The sequence below is a fragment of the Mobula hypostoma genome, chromosome 11 (genome assembly GCF_963921235.1).
Source record: "Mobula hypostoma chromosome 11, sMobHyp1.1, whole genome shotgun sequence".
Classification (NCBI taxonomy): Eukaryota; Metazoa; Chordata; class Chondrichthyes; order Myliobatiformes; family Myliobatidae; genus Mobula; species Mobula hypostoma.
The window spans coordinates 97920813-97932792 of NC_086107.1; the positions used below are offsets into that span (position 1 = coordinate 97920813).

An 11980-nucleotide genomic window follows, 5' to 3' on the forward strand; every position below is an offset into this window, starting at 1 on the left:
TCCGTTACTGGGTGTCAAAAAAACAAGAGGACATGGGTTTAACATTTAAGGGGAAGAGGTTTACAAGGGATTTGAGTAAAATTGCTCTCACCCAGAGGGGCTTGTAATCTGGAACGCAGTGAGGGGGTGGTGGAGGCAGGGACTCTCGCAACATCTAAGAAATACCTTGATGATCCCTTGAGTCGCCAAAGCATAGAAGTCTGGAAATCAAGCGTAAAAGGAATCAGTGTAGATGGGTAATTGATAGTCAGCATGGACGTGGTGCTTCTGTGCGTTTTGACTCAATGTCTATATCACTTTAACGGGCCTTCATTCTTACAGGTTGGATGAAGATGGCAAGGTGCTGACCCCTGAGGAGCTCCTATATAGAGTGAGTAATGGGGAGGGGGTCAGTTTCTGAGCAGGGAGGGTTTCTGCATGTTGGATTAGATCCTTGGGGTGAGCAGAGGGGAGAAGAAGGGATGTGAGGTAGGAATAGAAGCTGGAGAGGTTTCAGGTTCTCTGTCGTTAAGGAGTTGGGGCACAAATAGAGGAAGTTAGTGTGGGCCTCCAGTTACTGAGGGAATTGGGGCTGACCAACAGTGACTGGAGCAGTAGGAGGGTGGGCGATGGATTCTGGCCTTCATACTATTGACTGCAAGTGGCTCTGTGTGGTGTGATTGTCTGCTTCTGGCTTCATAGTTCTCTCAGCTTTGTCATACTTTTGTAGGTGTCAGCCATCTACCTCCGTCTCTCTCTGGAAGGTGTTTACATTGAGGCAATGGAAAAGTCAGTTTCGACCATAATACATAGGTGCAGAGTTAGGCCATTTGGCCCATCGAGTCTGCTCTGTCACTTTCTTGTGGCTGATGCATTTTCCCTCACAGCCCCAATCTCCTGCCTTCTCCTCGTTCCCTTCATGCCCTGACTAATTTAACAACTTCTGCCTTAAATATACCCAATAACTTGGCCTGACAATGAACTCCAGAGACTTCCCACTCTCTGACTAAAGAAATTCATCCTCATCTCCATTCTACTTGATTTTACACATCGAGTTCGGATAATCCCGTAAGTTCCGTAATATTCCTAACCATGTGATTTTCCCCTTGTCAAGAGCAGTGCAGGCAATTTTCATTCTTATTGGAACAAATTCACTGTTGGCCAAGGGCCTGAAACCTGATGATCTTGGCAACTAGCCGAAGTCGCCTTTGTGAAATGGCCAGTTCTTTATCCATCCTCAGAATCTGTGGAGCACCAAACAGCACAAAACCCAATCGAGCTTTCGTAGACATAGAACTGACCATTTCTGCGTAGAGGGATCGACTATAATCACAAGCTAGAGATCACCAGAGTTTAGAAGTCAACATTAACCTGTGGACCCTTGGGTAACCCCCGTAACTGAGGCAGATTGTGCAGGTTTGACATTGTTGTTACGTGACCACGAGGCATTTTTCACACTGTGTTCGTTTCCTGGAAATGATGCTTTCTCTTTTAATAGTTGTTTAGCTTCAGAATTCCCTTGTAGTCTTCATTGGCAATGGTTAGAATATATTCTCTAAGAGACTGTGAAATAGTGCACAGAATATAAGAGCAGGGAGGTTATGCATAGCACTATAAACCATTAGCTGGTGTACTCTGTATAGTTGTGGTCACTGACAAGAGGAATCATAAACTTGCACTGGAGAGGGCAAAGAGCTGGTTCACTGGGATGTTGCTTGAGATGGAACATTTCAGTTATGGGGAGAGGCTGGATTTGTTCGCCTTGAAGCGGAGGAGGCTGAGGCAGTACCATATAGAAGAACATAGAGTACCGTGCAAAAGTCTTTGGCAAATATATAAAGCCTGGGTGCCTAAGACTTTTGCACAGTACTGTAGTGATCTTATGTATTGCACTGTATTGCTGCCGCAATAAAAACAAAATGTCATGACATCTGTGAGTGATGATAAACCTGATTCTGATATGGGTCTCTATTGTGGAATGAGAGTGGGAAGGGGGCAGGGAGAGGGGAATCACGGTTGGGAAAAGGGGAAGGGAGAGAGGAGAAAGTGGGAAGCTCCAGAGAGACATTCTGTAGTGATCAATAAACCAATGGTGTGGAATCAAATGACCTTGCCTGGTGTCTCAGGGCTGGGTGTGTCTTCACCCACACCACGCCACCTCCCCTGTCCTTGGCACTTCTTCTCTGCCACCTGTCCCACACCCCTGCCCCCCCCCATGGCACTCCACCCTCACCATTCCCAACATCCTTTGCTCCTGCCAGATTTACAGACTCGCTCTCCGCTACATGTTGACAAATACAGTACTGTGCAAAAGTCTTAGGCACCCTAGCTATATATGTGCGTAAGACTTTTGCACAGTACCGTAGATAATGTTGTCTACAGAGGCTTTAGAGGGAATCTGGGGAAGAATATTTTTCACCCACGTGGCACTTGGGATTTCGAACTCATTGCTTAAGTGGGTGATGGAGGCAGGGTCTCAAATTATCCAAGGAATATTTGGGCGGGCACCTGGATCCCAAGGCTATGATCCAAATGCTGGTAAGTGAGATGAGTATGTTCAGGTGAAGAAAATGCAAGTGCTGGAAATTTGAAATAAAAACTAAAATCCTGGAAACAGCATATATGGAGACAGACACCGTGGCACGATATACGTTGGCACCCAAGTGTGGAGGAAAGACGGGCTCTGAAGTAGAGACGGCTACAAGAGTTTATTCATAATCATTCCACAAGATCATCGGTGGCTTAGCCAAGCCGCACCACAAGAAGTAATATTCTCCAAACTACGACCCCGCAATTAGCGCTAATCAGGCATCCACTTAAATAATACAAGTAATACAGAATCCCCAAGTCTATCAAAATAAATTTAACCTGTTTAAACAGAAAGCACCAGGAGACTGCATTACAAAGGGCAAGTCGCTCAAGAAAAAGCACAAGGAACTAAACAATTAACAACTCTTATTAAACAACAATTAACCAAGTCAGGAGCTCTGACAACCTCCTATGGCGCCCCACACAGGCCCAAAGAGCTCATTACACATAGGGAATGATCCTTTTGCAGCTTATTTTGTGACAAAAGGAATAACTGTGGCTCACAACATGAATGATTTGTACCAATGAAGAGGAATTTCTTTAGCCAGAGGATGCTGGATCTGTGGAATTCATTGCCACAGACGGCTGTAGAGGCTAAGCCATTGGATATTTTTAAAGCAGAGCAGACTCGCTGGGCCGAATGGCTGCTGTGTCTTATGGTTTTATAGTCAGAATGTGAATCAGGTTTAGTATTACTGACATACATATGTCGTGAACTTTTTTCTGTTTTGCAGCACCAGTGCATTGCAATACATAAATATACTATAAATTACACTAAGAAATACAATGTATATTAAAACATTAAGTGAAATAAGTCGTGTAAAAATAGTGAGGTAGTATTCATCGGTTGGTTCACTCTGCATTCAGAAATCTGATGGCAGAGGGGAATAAGCCGTTCCAAAAATAGTGTGTGTGTCTTCAGGGAACACACGCAAAATGCTGGAGGAACTCAGCAGGCCAGGCAGCATCTATGGAAAAGAGTAAACAGTCAATGTTTCAGGCCGAGACTCTTCATCAGGACTGAAAGAAAAGATGAGAAGTCAGAGCAAGAAGGTGGAAGGAGGAGAGGAAGAGGTACAAGGTGGTAGGTGGTAGGTGAAACTGGGAGGGGGGGTGAAGTACAGATCTGAGAGTCAGTTAGTGAAAGAGCGGCAGGGCTGGAGAAGGGGGAATCTGAAAGAGGACAGAAGACCATGGAAGAAAGGGAGGGGGAGGAGCACCAGGGGGACGTGATGGGCAGGTAAGAAGATGAGGTGAGAGAGGGAAACGGGAATGGGGATAGCGATGGGGGGGGGTGGGTTTGGATTTCCAGCATCTGCAGATTTTCTCCTGTGTGTCTTCAGGGTCCTTTGCCTCCTCCCTGGTGGTAGTAATAAGAAGAGAGCCTGTCCTGGGTGCTGGGGGTCCTCCATGACAGATGCCGCCTTTTTGAGTGGTGTGAAAGTGCAATGAATGGAAGTAGCTGGAGCTGGTACAATGGTACAAGTTAAGTACTTGGACAGATACGTAGAGGGGCAGGGCTGGCGGAGCACAGGATATGGGGACTGGCTGGCTGAACAATGAGATCAGCGTGTCGTGGTTTGCCAAAGGGCCTGTATCCATGCCGTAATGACGGTCCTCTGACAATCCGAGCGCACGAGGACCCGACCGTTTGGCTGTTTAAACCCGAGTCTCCACAGAGTACCCAGCTCTGCTTTTCTTTCAGGCTGTGCAGTCCGTCAACGTCAGTCACGATGCTGCCCACGCACAGATGGACGTGAAGTTTCGGTCGCTGATCTGCGTGGGGCTGAAGTAAGTCACCCTCTCCACTCCTATTTAATTAATTTGTTTGTTTATTATTGAGATACAGTGCAGAGTAATCCCGTCCAGCCGTGTCACCTAGCATCCCCCAACTTCCCCCAATACTTTATCTCCAAACAAGGGAAAACCTGCAGACGCTGGAAAGGCAAGCAATACACACACAATGCTGGAGGAATCAGCAGGCCAGGCAGCATCTACAGTCGATGTTTTCAGTCCAAGACCCTTCAGTGTCCTGCACTCTTTTCTGCAGATGCCACCTGGGCTGCTGAGTTCCTCCAGCATTGTGTGTGTATGCGTGTCACTTTATTATTTCCCATCAGTTACAGTATGTACAGCCTAGTGTCACTTTATGGACAAATGATCTGTCTATGTTTATAAGCTATCTCATGTATTTATTATGTTTTTGTATTATTACTGTGTTCTTTATCTTTTGTGGGGTTTTTTGCGTGCATCAGATACGAAGTAACAATTATTTTGTTCTCCTTTACACTTATGTACAGGAAATGATGACATTAAACAGTCTTGAATCATGAAATCAATAGCATAGAGTCGTAGAGAGTGCTAGTGTGGGAGCAGGCCCTTCAGCCCATCGAGACTGTGCCGTCTACCCATCAACCATTTTGCTCACTCCAACCCTTACTCACAGTATTCTCCCCACGTTCCCGTCAACTGCCCCAGGTTCCACCACTCACCCCTGGGCTGTGCCCAGCTTACGGTGGCCAGTTGACCCACCAGCCTGAACGATTTTGGGAAGGGGGAGGAAAGCCAAAGCACCCTGGGAAATCCTCGCGGTCACGGGGAGAACATGGAAGCTGCAGACAGACAGCCTCCAAGGTGAGGATCAAATCCAAGTCACCAGAGCTCTGAGGGTTCTTCGTTCTGCCCGTAAAGAGCTTCTGCTGCTGCAGAGTTCAGTTCATTTTGCAGGATAAGGAACGCTTTCAGTTTACCACAGAGTTATCCAGTACCTGCGGATAACATGCAGTTGAGACTGTCTCTGATTGGAGCACCCTTGTGGTAGTTTTCCAGTCAAAGTGTGATTTCCAAGATTGTTATTTGGTGTCCAGGGGTCTCAATCTTGCTAATAATTGATGCGTTCACTGTCAAGTGTGTCTACCTGAGGGGATGATTACCGACCTTGTCTTTCTGTAGTGAGCAGGTGCTGCCCCTGTGGCTAGAGGTGCTCTGTTCAAGTATACAGACCGTGGAGAAGTGGTACCAGCCGTGGTCCTTCCTCCGCAGTCCTGGCTGGGTCCAGATCAAGTGTGAGCTCAGGTAAGAAACTTCCCTTGCACCTGCGCCTCCCTTCTCCTTCACCCCTACAGCCCCTTGTCTTCCACCCCTGCAATGATACAGCATAGAAAGATATCCGTACTGACCATCGAGTCCCCATCCACAGTAATCCTTTCATCCACACTTAGTCTTCTGGAGCGCCTTGTGAATCAAGTGATTGCCCAGATACTTCTCAGGTGCCAGAGGAGTATCTGGTTCTAGCACCCTCTGGTTGAAATAATTTGTCCGTAAGTTTCTTTAAACATTTTTTTCCTTTACTTTAAATGTGTACTCACATATTAAACAGCTCTGCTTTGGAGAAAAGTTTCTATGCATCCCATCTATACCCCTCATAATTTTATCTCATACTTCTCCCACCCAAAAAAAGGATGCTGTATCATTCCAGGGGGGGAAGATCCCCTTGATCTTGCCTCCATCCAGATTAATTTCTTTTGTAACTTTCCCCATTTCCAACAGTATTCCACTACCAGACACATCTTCCCTTTCCTACTCCTTCCAGCATTCCAAAGGGACCAATCGCAAAATGGTTTCCTTCCTCCTCCACCAATCATTCGACTTTTTACTGACCAGTACTACCCCACACATTAGAAGGAGATGCCACACCTATCTCTTCACTTTCCTTCCCACTAAGGAGTTCTTCCAGTCTGTGATGCCCACAGTGTGAACATTCAGTCTGTAAGGGTGACCTGTCACTCCCATTGTTCCAATGAAGCTCAACATAGGTTTGAGGAACAGCATCGATCTTCTGGCTCGGCATGTCTGCGTGATGTTGAATTCAACAATTTCACATAACCAGTTTGTGTCAGAATGGGCAAAACAAAGTCCATCTCTCTCCACAGATGCTGCCTGATCCAAAGAGTATTTCCAGCGTTCCCTTGTATTTCATATTTCTAGCAATTGCTGAGTTCTATATCCTACGGTTTGAGCATCATCCTTTATTTTACCACTGCCTTCACTTATTTACAAAGATTAGTGAGCAAATCTCATTCTCCTTAGCTGGCACCAACCACACATGCTGCCATGGTCTCCATCCTATCACACACATTCCCTCTGTTCTCCCCATCCTATCACACACATTCCCTCTGTTCTCTCCATCCTATCACACACATTCCCTCTGTTCTCTCCATCCTATCACACACATTCCCTCTGTTCTCTCCATCCTATCACACGCATTCCTTCTGTTCTCTCCATCCTATCACACGCATTCCCTCTGTTCTCTCCATCCTATCACACGCATTCCCTCTGTTCTGTCCATCCTATCACACGCATTCCCTCTGTTCTGTCCATCCTATCACACACATTCCCTCTGTTCTCTCCATCCTATCACACACATTCCCTCTGTTCTCTCTATCCTATCACAAATATTCCATCTTCTCCATGCTCCCCCTTCTAGCTGAAAACATGCTTCATCTCTCACTCTGATGAAAGGCCACCAACTTGAAACATCTCCCCAGATATCACCCTGACCTGTTGAGTAACTCCGACATTGTCTCCAGTTACTCCAGGGTGTTCCACTGTGAATTGTAAACCATCATTCAAACAGATTTTATTGTTTTCTGCCCTTGACTACAGACTTTGAGTATTTTTAAATAATTTTCTTTATTTATTTAGAGATACAGGGCTAAACAGCCCCTCCTACTGCCCAGCAACCCACCCATTTAATCCTAGCCTAATCACGGGATAATTTACAATGACCAATTAGCTTACTAACCGGTACATGTTTGGACTGGGAGAAGAAACCCACACGGTCACTGGGAGAACGTACAAACTCTTTACAGACAGCGGTGGGAAGGAGAAGAGCTCCATGAATATCCTCAGTAGTTGAGTTGCCACATTCCACTGAGTAGGGAATCCCAAGGTTTCATAACCCTCTGTACGAGGAATTGCCTCTATCTTTTTACTCTCCCGGCCCACTCCCTTCAACTTTTGTTCGCACAACTCACCTTCACACCTCTGGTCAGGTTTGCATTGAAGAATACCTGAAGTTAATTAATCAACCACTTACTGTCCAGGTTCTGCCCTCTCCACTGTCTACAGGGTAGATGTCCAGAGAGCTCCAGCCTAAGTCATCTCCGCTCAGATTAATCTGCAGGACTAAGATATCACACATTCGCTGAGTAGCTTTTCTTCCTCTGTCTTGTAGAGTGTTGTCCAGGTTTGCCTTCAGCCTTTCACAGGACTGGGAGCTCCCTGTCAAGAAAGAGGTAAAGGAGGATTTAATAATGGACACTGATTTATATTGGCCATTAGAGGTGTGTGTGGGTGGGTGTGTGTGTGTGTGTGTGTATGTGCTGTGTGTGGTGTGTGTATGTGTGTGTGTCTGTGGCAGAGCAAGCTGTGTGGTGTGAGAGAGATTATGTGTGTGTGTGTGTGTGTGTAGAGCAGGGGTTGGGAAGTTTATGAGAGTGTATGGAGGGAGTGCTTGTGGTGCCAGGTATAGATGGTGAGTGTGTGTGTATGTGTGGGAGAGATTATGTACTCTGTGTGTGTGTGTGTGTGTGTGTGTGTGTAGAGCAGGGGTTGGGAAGTTTATGAGAGTGTATGGAGGGAGTGCTTGTGGTGCCAGGTATAGATGGTGAGCGTGTGTTTGTGTATGTGTGGGAGAGATTATGTACTCTGTGTGTGTGTGTGTGTGTGTGTGTAGAGCAGGGGTTGGGAAGTTTATGAGAGTATATGGAGGGAGTGCTTGTGGTGCCAGGTATGGACTGTGAGTGTGTGTATGTGTGGCACGTTGATCATTGTCTCTCAGTGGGACTGATGTCTGAGCCATATACGGGAGCTGAGTGTTGTTGCTCATCAGACCCCCAGCTCCATCTCACCAGACACTCCATTCTGAACAGAACAGTTTGCACCTGAACTATTTCTTTGTTCATCAGGAGAAAGAGAAAAAGCCTCTGAAGGATGGAGTCCAGGACATGCTGGTGAAGCACCACCTCTTCAGCTGGGACATTGATGGTTAACTAGCCACAGACAATCGCACTCCAAACCCACACTCGCGGTTGGCACTACAGGTGTCTGTGTACATAGCAACCACCAGCTTTGTATGCACACATCCTAAAGGGAAGGAGACAGTCACCTCGACAAGGAATGTTGCACCATTATGATTCTTAAAACTCTTGGGAACTAATATTCTGTTCTTTTCCCTGCTGTCTGTAAAATAAGTTCAGTTACACAGCATCCTTACATAATTCTCATTGGTGGCAATTGGTAACTTGGTTTCACCTGGGTCGATTGACCTGCACTGTAATCTTTCCCCGTTCCTGTTCCCTTCCCTGCTGGGGGGCACTTTGTGCATCAGATCAGAGCCGGGATTTCCGCCTGTTACCGCGGAGCTTGGCTCGAGGTGTTATCGTGCCAGGGGTAAGGAAGTGACAAGCAGAGCAGATACAGCACGTCGGTGTGGAGGTGAGCGGGTTTGAAAAGGCTTTGGGACACAATAAACACTTTACAAGATCACTGAGCCAAGGAAGCAAAACGTAATACTCTTTGCCCTCAAGCAAAAGTCACCAGCTGGCTTCTACCAAGCCCTGAGTGTTGTTACTGGAAGCCTTCATGAGGAAGCCAGCCCACAGCGAAGGACGCACCTTATCAGTCAGTCCTCTGCAGTAGCTGTGTATGTACAGCTAATAAAGATAAAATTCCAGCAGCCTGCACGGTTAGAATGCTTGGAATCCAACACAAACTGTTCAGTTCCAACAAATAGAACCCATGCATAGTATCCAAGCAGTCCCATAGCATACGGGATAACACTGGGACCCAGGGGAATTACGTGAGACATTTTAAACAGGCTTGTTTAAGCCCGTTGAGTCCCTGATTAAACAGTTTTCAGAAGTCAGGACCGCTCGGACCTCTGTTGCAGGTGATGCCTGTGTCTAGGGAATCAGCACTCCGTCTTTTCACTGTTACCCCTCAGTTCTAGTGCACCCCTTCTCCAAGTCTCTGGAGTTTGGACTCTATCCTGGTGCCTTTGGTGGCTTGTTCAGTGTGGGAATGTGAGTCCCGTAGCACTGACAGCATGCCTGCTCATGGCTGTCTCCTCGAGACCCCACCTGAAGCCGGTCAACGTCAGCAGCCAGGGACGGTGCAGAACGCTGAAGCAACTGCTGAGGTTGTCAAGTGGCTCAAAAACTACTCATCAAAATTGTACCCTTCTCCAGCACACGGAGAGCAGACAGGAGGCGAGTATTATCCCAACTGGAAGGGAACTTCCTTCGGATTTTAACTTGAGGATTGTATTGCAGTGCAGGTGTGTGGGAAATCAGATCTTAGAGATTAGTCCACAGTTTGAGTCTGATGATAGCAGGTTTTAATTTATTCCTTGTTCTCCCTGATTTTTATTTGTTCATTACCCAGTCTGTATGTAAAAACTTTATATCATGTGAGCTATTTGTATATAAGTAATAAAGGAACCCTGGTTTACTGGCAGAGTGCATCAATTCATGTCCCCTTGTGGCAGTGGCTTTCTGACCTGTTGGCTCGGGGAGCATTTGGAGCACACTTGATCTCAGCTGGTTACCGATGGGGTGAGGGACAAGGTTGGAGCTTAACCCTGGAGTTGAAGCTGTTTCAACTGATCTAAGGGACATTGGCAAGTGCAGGAGAAACGGGTAGGAACCATCCTGGGTCACTATAGGAACGGCCAACTGAGCTACCAAGGGGATTTGGCTTTTCCTGCTGAAATCACCAGGTTTAGAAGTGCGGCCCTCAAACTCTTTTAACGCAACAAGAATCACCAGCTGCTACAAAGCCTGTGGAAGGGGGCTGAATGACCTGCTTCGCTGATGAAACTGTCATGTCCGTGATCGGACTGAGGATGCGGATGCTGCCTTGCGTTTAATTGCCTGATGTGTTCTGTGTGACTTCATGTAGCGTCAGCCTCAAACTATCCAAGGCACCCACACTCCCACCACTCAACCCCACCAAGGTGAGTGAAAGAAACCTGTGTCTCATTTGACTTTAACGTTATCCTAAGATTAGTTGTTGAGGTGAGTGACGTTCACAGTGATATTCTCCCAGGGAAGAAGCTTTTAGCTGGAACTCACAGGTCTGGGTGAGGGGGGCCCAATTGTATGTACTTAATATTCATTGAAGGGTAATTTCAGCTGACTGGCCTAATGCTGTTTGGATGTGTGAAAAGGAAGTGGGAGAAATCACAGCACGATTTTATCACTGCAGCCTCAGAGAATGGACTTTGATGTGTAAGGAGCTCATGTCTATGGGAACTTCTCACCGCAGGCATTTGGTCGGATAGTGTGGCTTCGATCCCAGTCAGGTCACTAAGTATTCTCACCCTTTCTATAGCTCAAGTACTGTAATGGAGTCTACAGCATAGAAAACAGACCGTTTGGCCTAACTGCCTTTTGCCAGCCAAGATACCCATCTAAGCCAGTCCCAACTGTCCGCATGTGGTCCATATCCCTATAAACAGGGGTTCCCAACCTGGGCTCCATGGAATAGTAGAGGTCAATGGCATCAAAATGTTGGGAACCTCTGCTTTAAATCTTTCCTATCCATGTATCTGTCCAAGTGCCTTTTGAACACTGTTAATGCACCTGCCTTAACCCTCTGGCAGCTTGTTCCATACGCTAGGCACTCTCTGGGTGAAAACGTTGCTCCTCGGGTTCCTATTAGGCCTTTCCCTCTGCAGGAAAAGGGATTGGATTGTGATTTTTAAGAGGCTCAGTCCCATGTGTCACCCGGCTTGCAGTATGTAGGAATTCTGAAACACTCCTTGCCGTCACAATGACTACCTCTGCAGGAGCTGCCGCTAGTTTGGATGCTCCAGTGTGAGTGACCACTAAAGACATTGCAGTACATCTGCAAGGCTGGGAGTTGCAAGCTTATCAGGTTGTTGGAGGTGGTCACCCTGTAGCTCAAGGAAAGGGTGCCCTCCAGACAAAGGGAGCAAGGCTGACGAACAGGGAAACCTCAGGATGCATCTCATCAAGGCCATATCTCCAGGCTAGAAAAAGGTAGGAGTGAATGTATCTCTCTTGAGTCCAGTCAGTGCCACCATCACATCACAGGGGGTGGCTCAGCTACTGGAGTGTAATGGCAGTGGTGGTCAGAGCTTTACACAGTGAGGAGGATGGACAAACCAGGTGTGAATCGAGGATGGTGCATTACCTCCCTGGTGCTGGGGCCCAGGACGTCACTGAACAGTTGCAGGACGTTTGGGTTTATTGCTTTACTATTGTTGTCACATGTACCAAGTCACGGTGAATAGCCTGATCTTCATTCAGATCAATTCATTACACAATGCACTGAGGTTGGTTGGCATCCGTCTCTCTGGAAGGACAATCGGTGATGATCATCATCA

General features: G+C 46.8%; 1 protein-coding gene across 1 annotated transcript in view; it reads left to right on the top strand.

Moving 5' to 3' along the window:
* The window catches only part of sgsm3 (small G protein signaling modulator 3), a 117993-nt gene extending 107886 nt beyond the window's left edge, over positions 1–10107 (top strand). Inside the window, exons 21-25 of the mRNA XM_063062598.1 lie at positions 322–370; positions 4274–4359; positions 5521–5643; positions 7805–7865; positions 8538–10107. Coding sequence (XP_062918668.1) covers positions 322–370; positions 4274–4359; positions 5521–5643; positions 7805–7865; positions 8538–8621 — 403 coding nt within the window. The 3' untranslated portion in view covers positions 8622–10107. The remainder of the gene's footprint in view (positions 1–321; positions 371–4273; positions 4360–5520; positions 5644–7804; positions 7866–8537) is intronic.
* The last annotated feature ends 1873 nt before the right edge of the window (positions 10108–11980 follow it).